General features: G+C 42.1%; 5 protein-coding genes and 1 long non-coding RNA gene across 9 annotated transcripts; 4 read left to right on the top strand and 2 right to left on the bottom strand.

The window, feature by feature from the left end:
• Nucleotides 1–523: 523 nt before the first annotated feature.
• On the top strand, nt 524–11,451 carry LOC105565812 (ubiquinone biosynthesis monooxygenase COQ6). 2 transcript variants are annotated; one of them, XM_012019320.1, is made up of 9 exons: nt 524–843; nt 1,604–1,794; nt 2,457–2,696; nt 8,933–9,040; nt 9,172–9,234; nt 9,480–9,790; nt 10,046–10,328; nt 10,734–10,807; nt 11,313–11,451. In XM_012019320.1, exons 1-9 carry the CDS (start codon nt 630–632, stop codon nt 11,338–11,340), a joined length of 1,512 nt encoding a protein of 503 aa, XP_011874710.1. In that variant the 5' UTR covers nt 524–629; the 3' UTR covers nt 11,341–11,451. The 2 variants fall into 2 exon arrangements, with proteins under 2 accessions (XP_011874710.1, XP_011874711.1); XM_012019321.1 differs by lacking the exon at nt 11,313–11,451 and having other exon boundaries at nt 525–843; nt 10,632–10,816.
• LOC105565811 (transient receptor potential channel pyrexia-like) lies at nt 2,706–7,859 on the bottom strand. Of its 2 annotated transcripts, none has more exons than XM_012019319.1 (6): nt 6,905–7,859; nt 6,528–6,832; nt 6,257–6,439; nt 5,810–6,072; nt 5,174–5,551; nt 2,706–4,964 (listed from the first exon to the last, which is right to left on the bottom strand). In XM_012019319.1, exons 1-6 carry the CDS (start codon nt 7,022–7,024, stop codon nt 3,406–3,408), a joined length of 2,808 nt encoding a protein of 935 aa, XP_011874709.1. In that variant the 5' UTR covers nt 7,025–7,859; the 3' UTR covers nt 2,706–3,405. The 2 variants fall into 2 exon arrangements, with proteins under 2 accessions (XP_011874709.1, XP_011874708.1); XM_012019318.1 differs by having other exon boundaries at nt 2,706–4,968; nt 5,787–6,072.
• Nucleotides 11,452–12,795: 1,344 nt separating the features above from the next.
• LOC105565813 (uncharacterized aarF domain-containing protein kinase 1) lies at nt 12,796–15,707 on the top strand. The gene is made up of 2 exons (XM_012019322.1): nt 12,796–13,592; nt 14,080–15,707. Exon 2 carries the CDS (start codon nt 14,100–14,102, stop codon nt 15,666–15,668), a length of 1,569 nt encoding a protein of 522 aa, XP_011874712.1. The 5' UTR covers nt 12,796–13,592; nt 14,080–14,099; the 3' UTR covers nt 15,669–15,707.
• A 302-nt stretch (nt 15,708–16,009) lies between these two features.
• On the bottom strand, nt 16,010–18,489 carry LOC105565816 (39S ribosomal protein L11, mitochondrial). The gene is made up of 3 exons (XM_012019323.1): nt 18,287–18,489; nt 16,603–16,792; nt 16,010–16,354 (listed from the first exon to the last, which is right to left on the bottom strand). The coding sequence occupies exons 1-3, from the start codon at nt 18,419–18,421 to the stop codon at nt 16,092–16,094; spliced, it is 588 nt and encodes a 195-aa protein (XP_011874713.1). The 5' UTR covers nt 18,422–18,489; the 3' UTR covers nt 16,010–16,091.
• LOC105565815 lies at nt 16,799–17,325 on the top strand. The gene is made up of 2 exons (XR_001009226.1): nt 16,799–17,072; nt 17,164–17,325. It is a non-coding gene; the product is annotated as an uncharacterized LOC105565815 (long non-coding RNA).
• Nucleotides 18,490–18,496: 7 nt separating the features above from the next.
• Nucleotides 18,497–20,444, top strand: LOC105565817 (THAP domain-containing protein 2-like). 2 transcript variants are annotated; one of them, XM_012019324.1, is made up of 2 exons: nt 18,497–18,878; nt 19,376–20,444. In XM_012019324.1, exons 1-2 carry the CDS (start codon nt 18,726–18,728, stop codon nt 20,108–20,110), a joined length of 888 nt encoding a protein of 295 aa, XP_011874714.1. In that variant the 5' UTR covers nt 18,497–18,725; the 3' UTR covers nt 20,111–20,444. The 2 variants fall into 2 exon arrangements, with proteins under 2 accessions (XP_011874714.1, XP_011874715.1); XM_012019325.1 differs by having other exon boundaries at nt 18,755–18,834.
• The last annotated feature ends 1,183 nt before the right edge of the window (nt 20,445–21,627 follow it).

A 21,627-nucleotide genomic window follows, 5' to 3' on the forward strand; every position in this document is an offset into this window, starting at 1 on the left:
GTAAGTCGTGAAAGGCTACTGTATTGCCTTGCCCTACGTCTACGACTGAGACAGTCTTAAGCGTTTACGCGATTGTTCTCTGCCTTCAGCCTTCGGCTGACCATATTGGATCCGGATGGAACCAGGAGTCATTAATTCAATAACAATTTGCTCCTCGGCGTGTCTTCGACACATTGACAATTTTAACAGCTCTGCAGAGAGAACATCTTCGTTTTTATAATTTTTATATTTTTCAAAAGACGCACGTTTCCGTTTTTTATTCAATCCCAGTGAGACATGATTCGTCGATCGACGTCGAAACGACGTCGAATCAACATCGACACCGTCGAATTGACGTCATCATTTCGACGTCGATCGACGAATCATTTCTCACTGGGATGGGTGCAAAGAGAAAAAAACATTTTCATTTGCGTTTTCGTTTATTTACAGTTGCAGACTCGGTAAAAAAAAAAAAAAGTCCATGCACGAACGTGAATAAAATCTCCCGCTAGCGCTACCTCACCTACGGGCGGGAGTGTGTGGGAGAGACCCGAGCGCGCGAGTCACACGGATACGGATTATAGTGATTATACGGACGGCTTTTCAGTATTTCGACCGGTGCGCGATACGCGTCTGTCTGTCAGTGCAAAATGGTGCAAAACTGCAAAATGGCGGCTCTCAGGGAGACGGTGTCAACGTGCCGAGCGATATATTCGTTACTGTCGCGAAATCGCGAGCGTGTCATCCCGAGCGTGGCTGCGGTCTCGAGAAGAAATTATTCGGTCGCCGCTGAGAATGAGGAGCCCTACGACGTCATCGTCGCTGGAGGCGGCATGGTCGGCACCACGTTGGCGTGCGCCATAGGTTAGCTTTTTAACAACCCCACTGTTTGCGGCAAAATAAAATAGAAGTCCGTCAGTTTGTTCCGAGATTTAAGAAAAGTATTTAGGAACTCTAAGATTGATTTAATTAATTAAAAGGGGAGACTTTAAGTATTGGATCAGGGACATAAAATCGAGTAGTGATCATCCAGCATGAGATTTCTTGAACTGCGATTGAGATCGGATTGAAATTTGACCGGTTAAAGTGAAAGTCACTGAACTTGAGATTAGATTGAAATTTGACTGATTAGGCCCGGTTTCGCCAAACGACGCTTAACTTTAATCTTAGTTTAATTCACGTTTGTCCCTTTTTAAAGTAACAGTTGCAAAGAGACAAAGAACGAGTTAAGCTGAGCTTGAAGTTAAACAACGTTGATGAAACCGGGCCTTAGAGTAAAAGTCATTAAACCTGAAATTAGTAAACTTTACTGTCATCAGATTTCAATCTAATCTCAATCTCAATCCGTAGTCTGATACGGGCTTGAGAGATTTTATTAGACTTTCCCTAGCCTTCTTACAAAAAATCAGTTAAAATGACAAATATTCAAATGCCACGTATACCAAAATTCTTACTAGCGATTGCAGTTTTAAAGTAATTAGCGAGACAAAAACTTACGAGTACACTTCTTTCAAAAACTGATTAAGAAAACTGGCCGGCATTTTATCTGCGTTTCATGTTTTTTCTTTTTTTTTTGTTACACTTTCTGCATCCGAGATACAAGTACACATTTGTTTGTTCTCAGCGAACAATCGGCGACTGGCGGGCAAGAGGATTTTACTTTTGGAGGGTAATGTTAAGCAGGAGTATACACCACCGGAGCAATACTCCAATCGAGTTGTAGCGTTGAATCAGCAAACCCGTACCTTATTGTCCAGCATAGGAGCATGGAAACACATAGAGGCAATCCGCTGTTCTCCGGTGCAAAGGATGCAGGTGCGATCCTTTACATTCCCGTTTGCTACTTCATAATTAATTATATCCGTTAAACTATTAAACTTGCATTAATAATATAGAGGTAATTTATAATGATTGATCTTGATATATTGCATAGCAGGGTTGGGAGAAGTTGTTTTACAAAGGTATGTAGCTACAGTCACAGTTTTTTCTCACTAAAAATGTAACTAGTTGCAATTACAAGTTACCAATTCTGAAGAGTAACGAGTTGCAGTTACTTAAAAAGTAACAAATCGTTACTTTGCAGTTACTTTCTTATAGCAATAAAAATATCAAATCTGCATTTGAATTGTAAAGTGTCGACAGAGGCATTTCTGTGCAAATGCAAGGCCCGATGCAATCTGTGGAGGTTTAAAGTATATATAAAGTAACTATCAATGTATTCGAGTTAAGTTACAGTTACATATGGAGAGAAAGTAAGGAAGTTAAGTTAGAGTTACCAAAAGAAATAACTGTAATTTCGTTACAAGTAACAAATTACTTCCCAACTCTGTTGCACAGCTAATGGTAATCGATTATAGTTGAAATATTGTAATTAAAATGTAATCTTTAGATCCCGACTTCTGCATATACTTCACGTTGTTCTATTTTATGAAATTGGGGATTCTGTGATATCTATGTGAAATAATTTTTTGCAATAGGTGTGGGACGCGTGTTCTGATGCTATGATAACGTTCAACGAGGACCTATCGTACAAAGACTTGGCCTATATAGTCGAGAATGACCTGCTGTTGCACGCGGTCAACAAGCAGCTCTCTGAGAAGGAAAATGTCACTGTGATTTGTGAGTCTAAGGTCGTCGATGTGAAATTACCGAAAACGTTCATGGAGTTTGTCACTGTCCAGCTGCAATCTGGGCAGCAGTACAAGACCAGGTTATTGGTAAGAGCTAAGTAAGGCTTATTGTTAGATTTTGTATATGTACAGGGTGTCCCAGACCACCCGTACACCCTGTACATATGTGGTTAGATTAGTATTAGGTCCTGACAATTCATGTCTCTTTCGCCTGAAAATTATCCTGATTTTTGGAAACTTCACAGATTTTTGCACTTATTTTTCAAAATAATTTAAAACGTAATATAGATAGTGATTAGAGCCTCCACGGAATGGTGTATTGTACTTTTAAGATAATGTTTTACGCTCAAAGTCTTTTAAGTGACAAAAACTTGGAGCACAATAACAGTTCTGTGTGTCAAGTCTTAAGTACGTATACAAAGACAACGTTTGCAAAGAATAAACGTATGTACGTAAACGTACAAAAGTAACAATTTTACCGCACTATTAATAATAGATAAATATTTTCAAAAAATTAAAATTACAATAAATGTGGAGAAATAAGTTAAAAGAGGGACAAGGGGATCTTGTTACCGGAGGAAAGCTGGGAAAATTAATTTAAATAGAATTGAGAAATGAAATAAAGAGTAATTGAAAAAAGAAATTGAATAAGAATAATATATTGCGTTAATATTTAAAAAAAACGGCGATTCAAGAGAAAGGAGACCCGAGCGAAGCCGGGTAAGGCCGCTAGTAATTTATAGACATTGTTTCAAAATTACAAGTCAGCTAATCTGCTGAGGTTCTTAGGCCAGCATTAATGCAAGTGAGTCGACACGTTCAAATCCCTAGCGATACTCTCCACCTTATCGGTCAGATTGTCTAGCCTCTTACTGACGTTGTACGAATATCTTTTCATTTCGGCCGCCAGCTCGTTGAGCTGCAGCTGGTTGCTCTCATTGCTGTACATCCTGCTGACCCTCGCGTGGCTCGAGTCCGCCACAGTCGCGTTAACATTTCGCGGCAGCGGGGGCGCGCCGCCCCTGAAAGTCGCCCTCCGTGTCTTTCTCTCGCTGACCAGACGATATATCGCTCGGACGAGTTCTCGCGGTAAGCGTTTCTCGCGCGGATCGTTCGGTCGAATGTGCAAAGCGCAGTGATACGGCGGGTGTAGCAGTAGAGCGCCTCTCCTACACGCCCGTATTATCCTGCGTGCCGGAGCGTGATCCAGAAGCTTGGAGAACAGCATGCTCTCGAGATGAGCCACGAGCTCGGCGCGGCGCACTAGTCGATCAAGGCCGGCGCATCTACGGAGCTCTTGGATATCCGATACAGCTAGACCGACCATGAGATTCGTTAGGATCACTGTCACTAGAATAACGAAGCCGAGGAGCATCAGATGGGCCGTGCCGGGATACTGGAGCGGCGCTTCATCGTCGAAGAAGACGTCCTCGAACTCGAGCTCGCCCGACATCATAATTACCGTCTTGAGTAGACTGACCAGTGGATTGGCGAAGGACTTGTAGTTCTTGTGCAGCACGCTGAAGCCGAGGGAGAAGCCGACTATGAGGCAAACGTAGGCTGCGAGAAACTTAAAGAAGTTGATTGACACTTGAGTGAACATTTGTACGTAGATACCGAACATGGGGAAGCGACCGACCACCATCATTAACTCGATCCAGACCAGTAGGACACCCAGGGCGGCGACGTGATGCTGCCAGGTGTACGCCGAAGGGATCAGGATGATGCCGGACGCCATAATCACGCTCCACTGCAGCCAGTTCTCCCAGCGTCTCGCATAGCAACAAATACCGTGAGCAACTTGAAAGAGCTCCTTGCAGGCGAGAACGCAGGTGAATCCTAGCACTGGCCAGAGGAGAACGTTGCTGAGCCGTTTCACTTGCCAGCGATACGTTGCCCCGACATAGCCGGTGAAGAGGGCAACGAAGATCGAGTGAAACATCAGGCTGAGAAGGAAGAACTTGCGGATGCGTAGCCATTTGAGATAGAGGAAGCTCTCGCACAACGGGTGCTTCAGTACATGACCCTGACCGACCTCCACCAGGCAGAGCATCAGATCCGTCTCGCCGCGGCCGCCTGGCACCAACGGCCGGTAGTCCAGCCGCAGCTCGCAGTCCACGTCGCCCAATTCGTGATCGTGCAGCGAGATTGCCTGGTCGAAACGCGCCACAAAGCGTGGCAACACGTCCGGAGTGCGGCGTATAATGAAGCTAAGGGCGGTAACGCCACCCTTGGTGCGCGCTGTCACGTCGGCGCCCTTCGACAACAGTATCACCACCGTGGGCGAGCTCTCGTTCAGGGCCGCGGTGTGCAACGGCGTGTAGCCGAACTTGTCTGCCTTGTTGACCGAGGCGCCTGCCTTTTAAAGGAGGAAAACTTTGGTTATTTCTGAATTACCACTTCTAATTACCGTCTATCTCTTTTTACAAAGCTCTTTCATTAAAACACAATTTATTTAATTCCTTTAATTTGTGTAAATGTAAAATAGTATTGGGATCATGCTTCATTTTAACTGAAAAACAGTTTGACTTTGTTTATGGAAGATCATCAATCGAACTACGAACTTGTATTAAAGTCTTGACCAGTTCGCCACTCCTTAGAGCTTTTGCAACTGCGGCATGTAGAGGAGTTCGCCCGTCGTCGTCCTCTGCGTTGACTTTCGCACCGGCGTTTATTAACAGGTCTAACGTTTCTGCAGATTGAGCAAGCGCTGCCAGGTGCATTGCCGTCTGACCGCGCGAATTCTTCGCTTCCCAGTCCGCACCAGCATTCAGCAATAACCTGGTGCACTCCACGCTGCCTTCTTCGGCTGCCAGGTGTAGAGGTGTTGACCTTGCGACTCCCAGTTGCACTCTCACATCTGCTCCGTGACTCAATAACAGTTTCGTACAACATACGTTGCCCAAGGTAGCCGCCACGTGCAGCGGTGTCTCTGTGTAAACCTACCGAAGAGTCATATTAATTTCCCGAGGAAATCCTCGCCCGAATCCCAAAGAGACTTGTTACTTTAGTGGGAAAGTAATTTGCGATCCGCAGAATCGTTGTTGCTCGTCAATGTTACGTTGAAGATCTTATTACTTTCCGCAATACAATTATCTCGATAAAATTTTACTTTGAGAACTTTTGTTTCACTTTCCCACCAAAGTCGTGCTTGACATGGTCGTGGTAAAGGAGCACCTGTGGATTATTGGGACAAGCACCTGCTTGCAGTAGAGCCTCGACACAATCCCCGGCGTTGTTTAGCACGGCATAGTGAAGCGGGCTTTTGCCGGACAGTCCGGCGTCCACGTTCGCGCCCGATTTGATGAGGCATTTGACGGTGGCGACGCAACCCGCCGCTGCAGCGCAGTGTAATGGGGTGCATTTCTTTCCGAGGTCCCACTTGTGTGGATCGGCTCCGTGTTTCAGTAACTCCTCCACAAGTTTCACGGACGCGGTGCAGGCTGCCAAGTGTAACGGCGTCCTAGGATGTAAAAATGTCATTTTTCCAAAATTAGTTGAAGCTACAGGCTCGACTGATTGGTCCTAGCCAAGGTACGTCACAGATATTTAGATATAATAAAATCAGATAATTTTCGAAATACTGAATGAATTCTGAATAGTAATATCTGACTGTCGCAAATTATATAGTTATCATATACGTATACCTTCCGTCGTAGTCACTCGTAGAAACTGGCGCGCCTTTGTCCAGCAAAGCCCTCGCAACCTCCACGTGACCCAACCAGCTAGAAGCCAATAGACACGTGTCCGGCCATCCTGCGAGTAGCTGACCGGGAGTTGTAGCAGCCGCTGCTCCGTTTTCGCTATTTAGCAGAGCTTTACGCATAAACCTGCACGGATAAGCTTGGTTTCATCTTGACGTAAAATTAAATTACAGATGTGCGTCTGTCGTTGCACATTTTATCTTTGTCACATTACCCGTTCGCGAATGTAGGCAACGAAAGCTTGCGATGTCTGCAATCCAGTTTTGTTTTGTTGAGAGCCAAGCATTTGAATTCCTCTAAAGCCTTTTGCAGAGTGTCATCTTGAAGAGAAGGGATCAGGGAGATGGCGACTTCGCCCCCTGGAAGATTTAACAGCGCCGCTTCGACTTCCTTCGCGCTCCAAGGTTGCTCTTGTGTCATCGGCGCCGTTGGTATGTGGCAGGTGACGGAGTCCGAGCTGCTCTCGGAGGAGATGCTGCCACCGTCAATTTCACTCATCCAAATCTCCTCATGCTCTTCCTAAATTCGATACAAGCGATCAAGGAAACGTCGGGAGATCATCGATAATCGATTATCAATTCCTTCACCGACCTTGTCATTGATCACGATGGACGGCGTTCCATTGCTGGCAGCTTCCGTTCTCGGTGCCTCTCGTGTCAGACGACTGTCGGAGAGTCTTACGAAAAAATTCTTCTTACTGAGAATCGACATGATTATGTCCACCTTTGAATTCTTAAAGAAATCATCTAAACCACACGAATGAGTTGTAAATAGATTATAAACAGATACAATCGTGTAGAAAGGTCGGAAAATTTCTTCTCTCGATTAGTTCATTGTCATTCACGCGGCAATGCATTGATAACAGCGCACACTTCCACGTGTACAATGATACGTTTGTCACTAGACGACGATCTTTTCAAGTATTAACTTTACGACTAACAGCGGATGACGGAAAACATATTGTTAAATCCATCATTTGATGAGCAAACCTCTTGTAGAATGGATGAATCTAGTGCGTGCCCATCACTCGCTCTTGCTCGCTATTACTGAACACTTAGTCGACTATTCGAGCTCTGTATATCCCAGGATACCCACACGTGTTTATAAAACAGTGTTTTATATTTAGCTTCCATTAATCTCTCTCGCGGTTCTCTCTCGTTCCTCGCGTAAATCCGGTGGATATTTCAAAGACAAAGGGAAAAGGAGAAAATCTCCGACCGCAGACTCTTTTTCCTACGATTCCTTCCCGCCGGAAATGATTGTCTTATCAACCAACTCCGGTCATTCCACGCGTAAACACGTTCAACGGAGTTCGGTTGGTGCGTCAACCGATATCATTCGACGAAATCGTCATCCCGTGACGTGTCTTTCCTGCCTGGTATATTTTTAAGTAATTGGAAGATTTGAGAGAATGTTGTGTAATGTGTATTTTATAACAATCCATTTATCGTGATTGATCCACACAGACATCTATTAAAGACAACTTCCTCGTCTATTTCAATTTGCGAGAAACTAAAGAAAAAATATAACATTGAATAAATATAATATATTTGTGATTAATGTTAGCAACTTTATTAATAATTTATAACTCAATTACAATCACATAGTAATTTAATTGGCCACCTCCAGCTGTGCCAGGTCCTAAATGGCGTTTACGTTTGTAATTGAGTTATAAACTTAAATAGGACCGAGTCAAAATTTAGTTGTTAATAATTTATGTTAAACATTTTGTGCAATAAAATGTAGAGAGAAGTCCTCTACTCGTATTATGAGATAGATTTCTAATATGAGCTAATATGAGAAGCAGGTTTTCAGTACCCAAATTCAATCACAAATCTTTTTTTGCAACGATTACACAATCTAAGAATAAATTTTTCACTAAATAGATTTCACTCGAACGGCAATAAATTCATGGTGGAATCGTTAGGTGATGCCTATTAATTTAACAGAAAACCCGCTATCTCGTATTAGAAGCCTATCTCATAATGGGGAACTTTTCTCTATATATTTTCAAATCTTAATGATACCTAAATATGTTTTAATTATACGTGGTATTATATGTAATAATATCTGAAAACTTTTATTACTATTATTATTGTAATTATGGTATTTGGGCGGCGCAAAATCAGATGCTTGCTTGATTGCTCCCTGAGCGCCAAAATTCCTAATTACAATACTTAATATAACATGAAAAGTAACTTTACATCACCTTCAGTAATAAGAATAATTGGTCATTTGTTTTAAATAACTACGAGGCATTTGTGTAAATGCGGTTTTCAAAAATATTCGATTGTTATATTAAAATGTAACTAACACTTTTTGCGGACAATATCCGCAGATTTGTGTATAAACGAAGCAGCGTTTACGACGGGAAACAAGTATAAGACATTAACCACTCGACGTCAGGCGATCTCCGCCGAAATCTGGAGCGGTACTGACGTTATTTTTATACACGCGTGTAAATCTTCGGCGCGCTCGTCTGTCGCAACGCACATTATCTGCACTATTCGTGCTAATCCAATAATCTTCGTTATAACAACGTTTATGATTTTACTTTCAAGACGCGGTTACCGTCAAACATAACGAGTCAGACGAAATAAAGCGTTGGATGCGTTCCAGGTGGGCGCTGACGGTGCTAACTCGCTGGTGAGGAAGGCGATGGGTGTGATTTATCTTAACTGGCAGTACAATCAATTGGGCATCGTCGCGACTCTCAAGCTGTCCGAGGTAATATTTCTCTTGGAAATATGTAATGTAATACAGATGCAGAATAAACATAAGAAATACAGCGGGATTTGTCACATTAACAAGGAAATATGAGCTGCTAAGTTATAATATTCGTCGTTAATTGATTTCAGCCCACGAAGAACGTTGTCGCCTGGCAAAGATTTCTCCCAACAGGACCCATCGCATTGCTTCCGGTAACTTGTCAGTCTTCGTACCTTATTATACTTATACGTCTCTTCGCGCAACAACACCAAAGTCTAAAGAACACGTGAACGTCTGGAAAATATTGCAGACACGAGTGAATTAATGAAACAGTAACATATAGAAGTATTATTTTATCCTCGGCATTTTTTCACGAATTATTTCTGATCTGGAAAACGGATTCTGTTAGATGCATCAAATCGGATCCATCACAGTAACAATTCTGATGCTTTAACAGTTGACAGACTCTCTCAGTTCGCTTGTATGGTCTGTAACGAGCGAGAAAGCGAAGGAACTGATGAAAGTCTCGGAGGAGGAGTTCGTCGACAGGATAAACGAGGCGCTGTGGCGGACCTACCCGAAAAGTGGCATCGTCGAGACCGGGATGCATGGATTCCAGTGGTTACTCACCAGACTCGCCTTGAATACCAATGCATCCAGGCAAATGCCTCCCTCTGTGACGGCGATCGTCGACGGATCGCGGGCAGCGTTTCCCTTGGGTTTCGGCCATGCCTCGTCTTACGTTCAACAGGGCACGGTGTTGGTCGGGTAAGAAACTTCTACTCTTAAGGATCGCATCGGCGACTTGGCTGATGAAAATCTGAACCAAAATCTCAAGAAACACAAAACAAATCTCAACGATGTATTTCATCATAGGAAAAATTCTGTTCATTGTCCAATCAATGCGTCTTCAAAGCGAAATGTGAATATGTACTGAAATTTTATTAGAAAAAATTTATTGTGTGACGCAGCGAGTTTCATGTCTTCTTTTAATCTTTTATTGATCCTCGTGTGTTTTTAAAGGGACGCTGCGCATCGAATTCATCCTTTAGCGGGTCAAGGTGTGAATCTAGGTTTCGGCGACGTGACGGAGCTGACACAGACCCTCGCTGAGGCCGCCGTGAACGGCAGTCATATCAATGATATGCACTATTTACGAGCGTACGAAACTTCGAGGCAACGTCATAACGTGCCAATGATGTTCGCCATCGATGGACTGCATCGATTCTATCAATACACCGCGGCACCCATTGTTCTTGGTAGAAGTCTAGGATTGCAACTAGTGAATGCTGTGCCACCATTCAAGGTACCAGTCGCATTGATATATGTATAGAGGAAAGTCCTCTATTATGAGATAGCAGGTTTTCAACACCCAAATTCAATCGCAAATCTTTTTTCGCAACGATTACACAATCTAACAATGAATTTTCCACTAAACAGATTCCAAGGGCAATAAATTCATGGTGGAATCAACTGATGATGCCTATTAATTTAACAGAAACCCTGCTATCCCATATTAGAATTCTATCTCATAATAGGGGACTTTTCTCTATATATATTTTTTTTAAAGAAGCCTTATTTGATTAACCAAAATGCGATTTTTTTTTAGAAATTGTTAATGCAACAGGCTGCGGGAAATAATTTTTTTTAAAAATGTTGATTAATGGTGAGATTAGAACGTAAGTAGAATAATGTGATATTACACTGATAGGAAGACAGTAGGACCTCCAAATCTGCGGGTTATACGTTCCAAAATCTACTCCAGATAACCGAAACCGCGAGTATGTAATATGCAACTGAAACTATTGTGTTACTTCATTTATTAATAAATATATTTATATTTATATAATATAAATATAAATATATTTATATTTATATTATATACACCCTGGCCGAGGTGATATTTTTTCGCAATAAATTTAGAATAGAATATTTAGACACTACCATCCTGTCACGGCTCTGAGTCCTTTAAATTCTTTGAAATTTGTGTTGAACACATACGAGCCCTACTAATTTATTTAATTTATTTAAATATATTTATATACGTAAAGATTTTAACTTTTTCAGTAGGAAATATGTCACGATTCCTCTTAGACATTTTAGTTATTAAAGTTTAAAAAGTTATTTGAACATATTTTAATAGAATCAAACAAAATCACTATTAAATATGTAAAATAAAAGTATGTCAATGTCTAATTAAAATAATAAGCCAACACGAACGTTTAAAACACCTAAAGTACATACTACTCGATCGTACAATGATCGAATACAAAAGACGTGCGCAGAAAAACAAAACGTGTTACAGCCTGTGCGAATAACTGAAACGGCGAATATGGTAGTCCTACTGTATTTCGGAATATGAAGGATGATTTGTATTTATTCTGTATATTTCATACGTACATTATAAATTAAAATATCGTAAAGATGTAGATAATATATTTAATAAATATTAAATTAGACACATAAGTACAAGTAATACAGCCATTGAGGGTAATATCGGGCCAGCGAAATGCCATGATATAGCCGCCCAAATCATCACGGAGCCGTGCTTGACTGTGGGGAGTAGGCTGCAGTCCGGATCTGGTAGGCTTCTTTGGGAGTTCTCCGTACATAAACCCAGCCGTTTGTAGGTAACAAAGTAAACGATGATTCATCGGGTCATACCACATTCTTCCAATCATCAATCGTCCAAGTTTTATGATCGTGGCACCACTTTTTTCGCAGCTTCGTGTTGGCATCCGTTATGAGGTTTCGAAATTGCATTGCCCTGCCGTAAATGTTACCTTTGTGGAGCTCCCGCCGTACTGTTTTTGTCGAGACAGGATTGTTCAGGTGACCGTTGAGTTCTGCTGTCACCTTTGCTGCGGTAGTTTTATGTTGCTTGGCTACGATTCTTTTTAAAATACGGCGGTCCCTATCTGTTAACGTTGTTTTGCGCCCACTTCTTCTCTTCGCAGATGTTGTTTTGCCATATTTTGTGTAGGCTGTCATCACCGTGGATACTGTCGCTCGTGAAACGTTAAATAGTTCAGCCGTTTTCGTCACAGATGCTCCTGCTAACCGAGCACCCACAAATTGGCCTCTTTCGAAGTCTGACTAGCGCATTTCACCATCCGATTGTTAACACCGTCGTAGAACAAAGCGAATAGTATATTGAAATATAAACTAGAACGGTTACTACGTGAAGTGCGCCACACCGTTCATACCATGGAGGAAAGAACGGCAGTGTTTTGCCGAACTTCCGCTAGCTAAGCAGTTGCTCGTTTGGTAGCGGTTTCGGACTTCGGTTGCAGTGCCGCTTATAATTCAGCCTCGGCGCTTCTGTCCAGCCAAATATTTGTAAGCAAGCGCTCGCCGCTTACGTGCGCTTAGCTAAGCAGAGATTCGGCCAAACACAGCCATTGCCTGTGTCCAGCAGAAGTTAGCGCTTGCTAAGCGCTTTGCGTTCATTAGATTATACTTTCAGATCTGTGCTGAAATAGAGCTATTCTTCTAGATCTATCCAATCAGCATAAAGCGCTTATTAAGCGCTAACTTCTGGAGAACACAGCCAATGACTGCGTTCAGCAGAAGTTAGCGCTTGCTAAGCGCTTTGCGCTCATTGGATTATACTTTCAGATCTGTGCTGAAATAGAGCTATTCTTCTAGATCTATCCAATCAGCATAAAGCGCTTGCTAAGCGCTTTGCGCTCATTGGATTATACTTTCAGATCTGTGCTGAAATAGAGTTATTCTTCTAGATCTATCCAATCAGCATAAAGCGCTTATTAAACGCTGACTTCTGCTGAACGCAGCCAATAACTGGAGGAAGCATAAACCCTTTTTTAGATGGTGGGGGGTAGCTAACTCCTATCTCTAGTGGTAATTGGTTATCCACGGTAATATGGCGTTCTGTAATACTGTCGTTTTGCACTCTGCACTATCTTGAACTGGGTGCATCTTTTTTCAATTTGCCGCGCAGGCCTTGCATAGCACAAGAGAAAACCAATCGAAGCAAAAAAATTCGATTTGGCCAATCACGGCGCACGGATCGTTTGACCGATTATGGGTCTGTTCTTAATAGCTAAACTGGCTGCGCTAGTTCAGAATTTATCATTTTTCCTCTACATTGCAATTGGAAGGAGAGAGAAAAATGAACTCTGAACTAGCGCAACCAGTTCAGCTATAAAAAACAGACCCGATGCTGACTCGGGCGTTTTGAAAGCGGCTCACGTGTCATTGCTCCGAAAAAGAATGTCTTCGTTTAGGTTTAGAGATTATCCACGATTATCTACAGTTATTTAATCATCGACGCGTCTTATCTACGTGAGCGAAGTAATAAACTCGCGTTGATTCAATTATTTAGCGACGCGTTTGTGAAAGGATCGCACATACGTTCGAGATACCGGACGAAGATGCCCAACGCAAAGCTGGAATAATCAATGAGACTCGCTCCGGAAGATATGTAGGCTGTGACGAGGTTAACCTAACCTAACCGTTTCCCGAAGCGGTCCTCGATGCCGCGGAATACCAGCCTCGTGTCACGTGAATTTATGAGGATTTGTAACCGTCACTTTGTATTCTTCAATAGGTCAGTGCGTCATGCTCTTACACTTATGCTTCACTAATTTACGTAACATTATTGTTATCAGTTATCGTTTATTTTGTAATGCATTCCTCGCTGCTTTGGATGACTTTCAGTTATACATTTGCGCCCGTGTGTTACTATTGTGTCATTTTTATTCACGCTTCACGCCCTGTTGTATTTGATTCGCGTTAGATCAACTCGCTCTAACCGCATTGCATTGAGTTAAACTCCTCTGTACTCCATTTATCTGGACCGTGTAAACTCCGAATGAGAAGAGAATATCACGAAAACAACAAAAATAATTTAATATAGCGAAAATAAACCAGAAAATAAGAAAGCAATGTAATCCAAGTTACAGCTGTTAGTTAGGTTGCTATTAGTTAGGCTTGTGGTGCCTTTGTCACGTATCCCCGTTGTTTTCTTTCCTCGATTGAAACTATCATGACACGTTTCGACTTTGTCGTGAATTTAAACTGAGGACATCTCGCAGGAATTGTCGATCGAGCAGCGATGTTGACGTCCAAAAGGCTGTTCAAGATCGCCGCCATCGGGACGATCGGGCTGGGCACTCTGGCATCTCTCAGGGTGAACGAGTATGACGTAGGTGCCATTGGCATCGTGCGGCTGGGACGTGCCGCGCTCACGGTGTTTGAGATAGGCCGTCATTATAAGAGAGAATTGTTCAGCAGCAAGTTGGACAAGTCGTCGACGGAGTACCTGCAGCTCAAGTCGGACGTTCACAAGTACGGGGCGCAGAAGCTGCTGGAGCTCTGTTGCGCCAACAAAGGGGTGTACATCAAGGTGGGCCAGCATGTGGGCGCGCTGGACTATCTGCTCCCTCACGAGTATGTGCGCACCATGCGGGTGCTGCACAGCTCGGCGCCTCAATCCTCGTTCAAGGACGTGCTGACCGTCATCAGGGAGGACTTCAAGAAGGACCCGTACGAGATATTTGAGAGCATCGACCCGGAGCCCCTGGGCACCGCCAGCCTCGCGCAGGTGCACAGGGCCGTGTTGAAAAACGGCGACGTGGTGGCGGTGAAGGTGCAGCATCGCGCCGTCAAGAGCAACTCTTACGTCGATATCAAGACCATGTCGGCCTTGGTGAGCATCACGTCGCTGGTGTTCCCGGATTTCAAGTTCGACTGGCTGGTCAGCGAAACGAAGAAGAACGTCCCGCAGGAGTTGGACTTCGCTCTCGAGGGCAGGAACGCCGAGAAGGTGCAGAGGCTCTTCAGCGGCTACCGCTGGCTGAAAGTGCCGAGGATATACTGGGACGCGTCATCGTCTCGCGTGCTCACGATGGAGTTCCTGGACGGCGGCCAGGTGAACAATCTGGAGTACATGCGCGCCCATCAGCTGAACCCGTATGAAGTCAGTAGCAAGCTGGGTCGGCTGTACAGTCGAATGATCTTCATCGAGGGCTTCGTGCATTCGGATCCGCATCCCGGTAACATTCTGGTGCGCAATCGCGATTCCCAGGCGGAGATCGTGCTGCTGGATCACGGCCTCTACGCCAATCTGTCCGATCAGTTTCGCTGGGACTACTCGAAACTGTGGCTGGCAATCCTCGACGGCGATCGGGAGGCCATGAAGGAGTACTGCACGCGTCTCGGTGTCGCCGATTACTACGGCCTGCTCTCGTGCATGGTGTCGGGCAGAACGTGGGACGCGATTATGTCGGGCGTGCGTAAGACTCGATATAACGTCCGCGAGAAAGATATGTTTCAGCAGAACATCCCGAACTTCCTGCCGCAGATCTGCACCGTGCTGGACCGTGTCAATCGACAGATGCTGCTCATTCTGAAGACCAACGATCTGATGCGCGGCATCGAGTATTCGCTGCGCACTCAGTTCAGGATGTCGGCCGTGATGGAGATGTCCAAGTGCTGCGTGCGCTCCGTATACGGCGAGAGGCTCAGGCAATCCTCAAGTGCGTGGGATAAGGGCTGGATATCGCTGGCGGAGCGTTGGGCGCTCCTCAAGTTGTCGTTCTATTACATATATTTAGGCCTTGTACACTTTGACCTCAACACCTCGGTCAATTCTCTATGGACGAAGGACTTTTATCCGTTTTAATGAAGGCTTCTACTTAAATTAAATTCGTTTTGAATTATATATGAATTGTTGTGCTCCTTGGAAAGTTTATTTTTTACTTAGGTAGTGTTCTTTTTCTAAGAAAACGAAAGTTTACAGATATCTTTTTACTAATGGTGAGAAACAGATAAATATAGGGATAACTTGTACATTATGTGTAAAATATGTACAATTTATTCGCTCTTTTTATACGTCAGTCTACCTCCTGTTAGTCGTCCGTTAGTCATCCTGTTAGCCATTACGGAAAATTTATATAAATTATACGAATTCAGTATACATACGAATATTTATATATATTATATTTTTTGTAAAATACAAACATCTTTGTCGTAAGATTTTCGCTCTTTATTATTATATACACTAGTTACAATGGAGACAAAGGTGTAGATATCCTAGTTAGAAAAATTAGTTCGTTCTGAGTACTTTGCTCTCTTTGGCTAATTGAAGCTGCTCGCGATACTCCGCGATTGATGCCTCCCTGTCCTTCAGGAACTGCTCGTACTCAACCGGGTCTATCTCGCGCACGATCTCGATGCCGCATGAGCGAGCGATGCCGACTAACATCTGACACATGTGCTCTAGACTCAGCAACGCATTGGGTGGATCTTCTATCTTGATCTTGGCGATTTCGTATAAATGTTTCAGAGTTATTTTGCCAGCTAATTCGCCTACGAGAAAAGGATCCTCATAAGTTCACGTTCATTACTCGTGTTAGTGCTAAAACGAACTGTTGTCTTTAGAAAAATCTTTAGGAAATTGAAATTGCAAGAGCTCGAAAGACCCGCGAGTTCGTTTTGCGCGATTGTCTTACGTCTTCTCTGTCGAAATATAAAAAAACTACGACAGTTGGCCCATGTCTCGAGGACGAAACTATAAATCGAGAATTGAAATTAAAGGGAAGGATTCGTACGCATACCTTTTCTTATCCTTCCTTTCTGTACCCCAGCCGCCTGTTTCAAGAAGTACGTCGTTGGCGGTGCGTGAATTACCAAATCATACGTTCTGTCTGAATGCACTTTCACGCGACACGGCAAAGGGATGCCTTCCTTTATGTTGGCTGTCCTCTTATTGAAGTCTTTGCAGAAGTTTTCGATGTTGATGTTCCTCTGGAATCAAAATCACCCTGTGTTAAACGTTGCGTGTCGAATGTTGCAACGAATCTCACAAGCTCAACGTGATTGACAGGAGGATTTATCAGTATCCAGGAGGTGTGACGATAAAATAATATTGTAAAAAGTCTCTGCAATATCTATGCAACATTACACTGCAATATATAATATTGCAATGTTGCAGCGAAGACGCTGCGGGCTTCTGTGCTGTATGGGATGCTTGAGAAAACTTGTTGACTGGTTGGTTCAACACCGGCTAAACGTCATTCAACAAACGGTTGGTATTGCGCCGTCAATTTATTAACAGTGTACACATAAAAATAGTTGAGCAATACTGCGGGCCATTTTAAAACAATTAAAACTTTCAGAGAACGCAATAATATCTTTCAATTTGTTTGAAAGCTATCTATTCATCGGATTGCAGCGTTTTAACAATGTCAGTTCAACATTCTTTTCCCAACTGCCGATGCTTCCGATTTAAAGCCAGCCGTTGATCAACCAATACGTGCCGCTCGGGAAACTTGCAAACGGGCAAAGAAATAAATAAAAACGTTCTACCGATATCCAACGGTACAGTCAAGAAAAGTAATTACTCAGTTTATTTTATTCCGTTTAAGTAATAGTTTGCTTTGACAAAGATTTTCTTAATCGTTTTGAGATATACTTGTTACTAGTCTTAGAAAAGCCTGCCATCTCATACTAAAAGAAAGAATTTATTCTTCCTTGAAGAAAATTATAAAATTATTGAAGAACTCTGTATGCTTCTTTTAATAAAATTAGAAGAAACAAAATGGTTTTGTTTCAAACAATTCTACGTATTCTTGTTCGAAGTACCAGACTTACTAAGAATGTCTTGAGTAAATATAAAATTACGATGACATTATGATAAATTTGCGGATATACAAACTTATCAAATACTTGGAACAAATAATATTTACTTGCAGGTAGTATATACTTTCCTGTGTGACTGTAAACGTACGTACACACAGCGATATTGTAAATTAACATACAGCACCCTGATGGAAAAATTTTGCTGAAAATGTAATGAAATTGATGAAAAGTGAAATGAAAGTTATTGGAAACTTGTTGAAACCATTTCAAAATAAATCATAAGTTTCGTTATGAAATTCAATGAAATACTGTGAAATTAGATGAAAGTTAATTAATATTACTAAAAATGAGTGAAAAATATTTAGAAATGTTGTATATTATGAAATTTGCAGAATTTAACTGAAAATAAATTTTTTAATGAAAAATTGCTGAAATAATAATGAAATTGGGTCAATTGCAAGAGATTTTCAACCAAATTTCAGCAAATTTCATTACATTTTCAGCAAAATTTTTCCATCAGGGCAGTGTTATAAATTGATATTCAGCGGTATTACAAAATAATACGATGGCATCGTAAATAACATAACAGCGGCGATCTGATAAAATAACATACGGTGGTGTGATAAATTAAATATAAAAAAAACAAGCGGCAATCCTAACCTGTCCAAGCTGGGATCCAAGCGGCGGCGCGGACGACGCCATCCCCGCGGGAATATCCACGCGCAGCTTCGACGAGTGGTCGATCTTCTCGACCAGCTTCTTACCCATTTTCATTCTCCCTATCGTCTTCGACATCCTTTGAATTTTGGAGACCCGGACTCTCCGGTCGAACCCAACTTAAGCTAACCTAGCCTGACCTGACCTAACCTAATCGAGGCACACATCGCACAAAACAGAAGAAGAACCTGGTAAACATAGGCAGGCAGAGATTCTCAGTTTTGCCAACCGATGCGGGGGCACGCATAAAGAGGGGCCCGTCCTTCGCGACGGAGATCCACTGATGGATTTCAGAACGAAGGCGAAACTGTGCGAAACTACGGCGGCGACGGTGTAAAGTGACGCTTGCGACATAGTTTTCTTGGATAAATTTCGCACGGAGATGACGGGCTGCTGCGTTCCCGGTTGCAACAACTCGACGAACAAGGGATTCTCGATGAGGAGCTTCCCTACGAACCGCGAGCGGAGAGAACGATGGGCCGCCAGTATCGGTATGACGAATAGGGTACCGAATGCAAACAGTCGTATATGTGAGGTATACAACTTACTTGGAGCCCTTAGTTCGGTGGGGAATGTTGTACTGAAAATGTCGTGAAATCTTGTTGAATTATAGGCTTGTTTTCTGTTGCCGCACTTGGTGAACTAGCGCGACAAGTTAGAGTAAGGCAGGTATATTTTTTCTCATCCTAGCTCGCTGCACTAGTTCACCAGCGCAGCGATAGAAAACAAGCCTGGTATTTGAAGATGTCTGTCAAGTGGCCCCGTGTAGCATCTTCAGATAAATTCAAGACTGTCTTGAATATAAAATCTGATTACAAATACCGGCCTGAATTGACTTATATTTTGCATCATTAATATTGAATTATGTGAGATAATGTATGTAGAGAACATTATTATTTATTTCAAGATACAGTAATTTTTCGACTACCTCTTTCTCTTCACGTCGATTTCACGATACTTTCAGCAAAAAAAAACTCCTATCGCTGTCGCTTGTAAAACCATAAACAAATAAGTTCGTCCGTTTTCAAACAGATACACTTCGCCGAGGATATGTGGGAGAAGGACCGTTGTGATGGCAAACGCAAACTGAAATGTAACGCTGTACCGACGATTTTTTCATCTCGTTCTATGCCGTCTGATGTTTCTGCTTTGCTGAAAAACGGTAACGGAAACAATAACGTCGTAAATATGTACATCGCTAATCTGACGGACGAAGGAAAGGTCAAAATAAATTGTCAGTATCAATTGCATCCTGACAATATCGAACAACTAGAAAACGAACCAGAGAATATGCTCGCGTTTGCGAACACGAGAGAAGAAATGGACTGGAAGAAACGATGTGAGGAACTGACGCAGTTGTTGAGGAAAAGTGAAAGTAAATGCGAGGAACTTCGAGAGTCTATGAAGAGACGCGAGGAGCTGTTTAACAAGATAATAAAAAAGAGTTACAGGTGTGGAAAGGTTTTAAAGAAACGCCTGAAAAAACTGAGGGAAGAAAACCAGATTTACGACAAGTTAAAAATCAGGCTGTACGAAATCTTCAATGAGGATCAAATCAAGGCTCTATCCAATCAGGGATCGAGCTGCCGAGGATGGTCTGACGAGACGATTAAGCGGGCTATTCGACTGAGACGTACATGCGGTAGCGTTGGGTACCAACAGATTCTAGATCAAAATATTCCTCTGCCCTCGGAACGAACGCTGCGAAGGAAAATGAACAGTATTGAATTGGATAAAGATGTAAAAAATGAGATTGAAACGACTTAATATAGGCATATAGGTTTTTACTTTTATCATGCTGTGATTAGAGTTGGAAAGTAACGTGTTTTATAAAGGTCTGTGTCCACGATGTTTGAACTTGGTTCAAGCTGTTCTATAAAAGCTGCGAGTTGATTGGCTACACATTTTTCGGGACTAGAACTTGGACCAAGTTTTTGCATTATGGACACAGGCCTTAAGAAACGCTTCATGACGACAAGTAAATCATTTACTGTTCCAATAAAACTTGATTTTAATATATTTTATATATTGTAGTTATATACATGATTTATGTTGTGTATGTATTTTGTATAATAATATAATAATACAGAGTGTAACAGAACATGTGGGCATAACCATAGTATAATTTTACTGAATGGACAACACTGAAATAAAATCGTGGTCATATAAAGGAGGGTCCCATTAGCCCACAAACACATCGGGCGCCGTCCAGGGACTTTCTAGTAAACCACTAATCAGAAAATTTTATATTAATTAATAAATTAAGTTAACCAATTAGTGATGTGCGCTATCGGATTTTTATCTCTAGAGACTCTAAAGCCCATATCAGACTACGGATTGAGATTAGATTGAAAATTGACCAATTAGAGTAAAGCCCGTATCAGACTACGGATTGGGATTGGGATTAGATTGAAATTTAACCAATCACAGTAAAATTTACTAATCTCAAGTTTAGTAACTTTTACTCTGATTGGTCAAATTTCAATCTAATCCCAATCTCAATCCGTAGTCTGATACGGGCTTTAGGGTTACTAAACTTGAGATTTGTAAACTTTACTGTGATTGGTCAAATTTCTATCTAATCCCAATCTCACAACAGTCTGTGTACCTGGGGTGCTTTCGCGACGTAGAGTAAAATGATCCGGATCAAAATGATCCGTGCTATGATTGGTCAAATCTGAAATTTCATTGAATAAAATTTCAATGAGATGCTACGAAATTTCAGATTTGACCAATCATAGCACGGATCATTTTGATCCGGATCATTTTACTCTACGTCGCGAAAGCACCCATGGTGTCATATATTATATAATAATAGATGACTGTAATCTGAGAGTTGTTAAAATCTTCTAAAAAGATATATTTATTCATTCAGATAGTTTCTCCGGTGACTTTTTCAACAGGTAATTTAATTTTTAATTTGTTATTTTGATATGGAAGTTTGGCACGGTAAAGAACTTCTGCAATACAGAACTAAACGAATATTAATGTGAAGAGGTTAGGAAACTTGTCATAATAAAATATTTTTCAGTGACTTATATTTTGTTCAGAAATAAAAATGCATCTTAATTTGCTTGTTCACGAAAAAATAAATAAACGGCCACTTCTTTATGCAAGAAAATGTATTTTATTCATTCTATTATTTTGAATATCTGCTGGCTCCCCCGCAGTAATGGCTGACATGGTGGTAGCTTACTATTGGTCGGTGGAATTACGCTGCGCCTTGACTCACCTTTCTTTTTCCACCATGGTTGCTAGGGTTGCTAGTGAGTTCCTCGAACGCA

The sequence above is a fragment of the Vollenhovia emeryi genome, unplaced genomic scaffold, assembly GCF_000949405.1.
Source record: "Vollenhovia emeryi isolate VEMERY1.0 unplaced genomic scaffold, V.emery_V1.0 DF939149.1, whole genome shotgun sequence".
Classification (NCBI taxonomy): domain Eukaryota; kingdom Metazoa; phylum Arthropoda; class Insecta; order Hymenoptera; family Formicidae; genus Vollenhovia; species Vollenhovia emeryi.

What these genes read in the sequence shown, in the direction of transcription:
- LOC105565812 (XM_012019320.1), top strand. Translation starts at nt 630, where the DNA reads ATGGTGCAAAACTGCAAAATGGCGGCTCTCAGGGAGACGGTGTCAACG. An exon ending in CTCCGGTGCAAAGGATGCAG is followed by an intron (nt 1,795 to 2,456) that starts GTGCGATCCTTT and finishes TTTTTGCAATAG; the next exon opens with GTGTGGGACGCGTGTTCTGA. An exon ending in ATAACCGAAACCGCGAGTAT is followed by an intron (nt 10,808 to 11,312) that starts GTAATATGCAAC and finishes TGCGCAGAAAAA; the next exon opens with CAAAACGTGTTACAGCCTGT.
- LOC105565811 (XM_012019318.1), bottom strand. Translation starts at nt 7,024, where the DNA reads ATGTCGATTCTCAGTAAGAAGAATTTTTTCGTAAGACTCTCCGACAGT. An exon ending in ACGAGTGACTACGACGGAAG is followed by an intron (nt 6,073 to 6,256) that starts GTATACGTATAT and finishes TTTACATCCTAG; the next exon opens with GACGCCGTTACACTTGGCAG. An exon ending in CTTGTCCCAATAATCCACAG is followed by an intron (nt 5,552 to 5,786) that starts GTGCTCCTTTAC and finishes ACTCTTCGGTAG; the next exon opens with GTTTACACAGAGACACCGCT.
- LOC105565817 (XM_012019324.1), top strand. Translation starts at nt 18,726, where the DNA reads ATGACGGGCTGCTGCGTTCCCGGTTGCAACAACTCGACGAACAAGGGA. An exon ending in CAAACAGTCGTATATGTGAG is followed by an intron (nt 18,879 to 19,375) that starts GTATACAACTTA and finishes GTTTTCAAACAG; the next exon opens with ATACACTTCGCCGAGGATAT.
- LOC105565816 (XM_012019323.1), bottom strand. Translation starts at nt 18,421, where the DNA reads ATGTCGAAGACGATAGGGAGAATGAAAATGGGTAAGAAGCTGGTCGAG. An exon ending in TTGGATCCCAGCTTGGACAG is followed by an intron (nt 16,793 to 18,286) that starts GTTAGGATTGCC and finishes TTTTGATTCCAG; the next exon opens with AGGAACATCAACATCGAAAA. An exon ending in GAAAGGAAGGATAAGAAAAG is followed by an intron (nt 16,355 to 16,602) that starts GTATGCGTACGA and finishes CTTTTCTCGTAG; the next exon opens with GCGAATTAGCTGGCAAAATA.
- LOC105565813 (XM_012019322.1), top strand. Translation starts at nt 14,100, where the DNA reads ATGTTGACGTCCAAAAGGCTGTTCAAGATCGCCGCCATCGGGACGATC.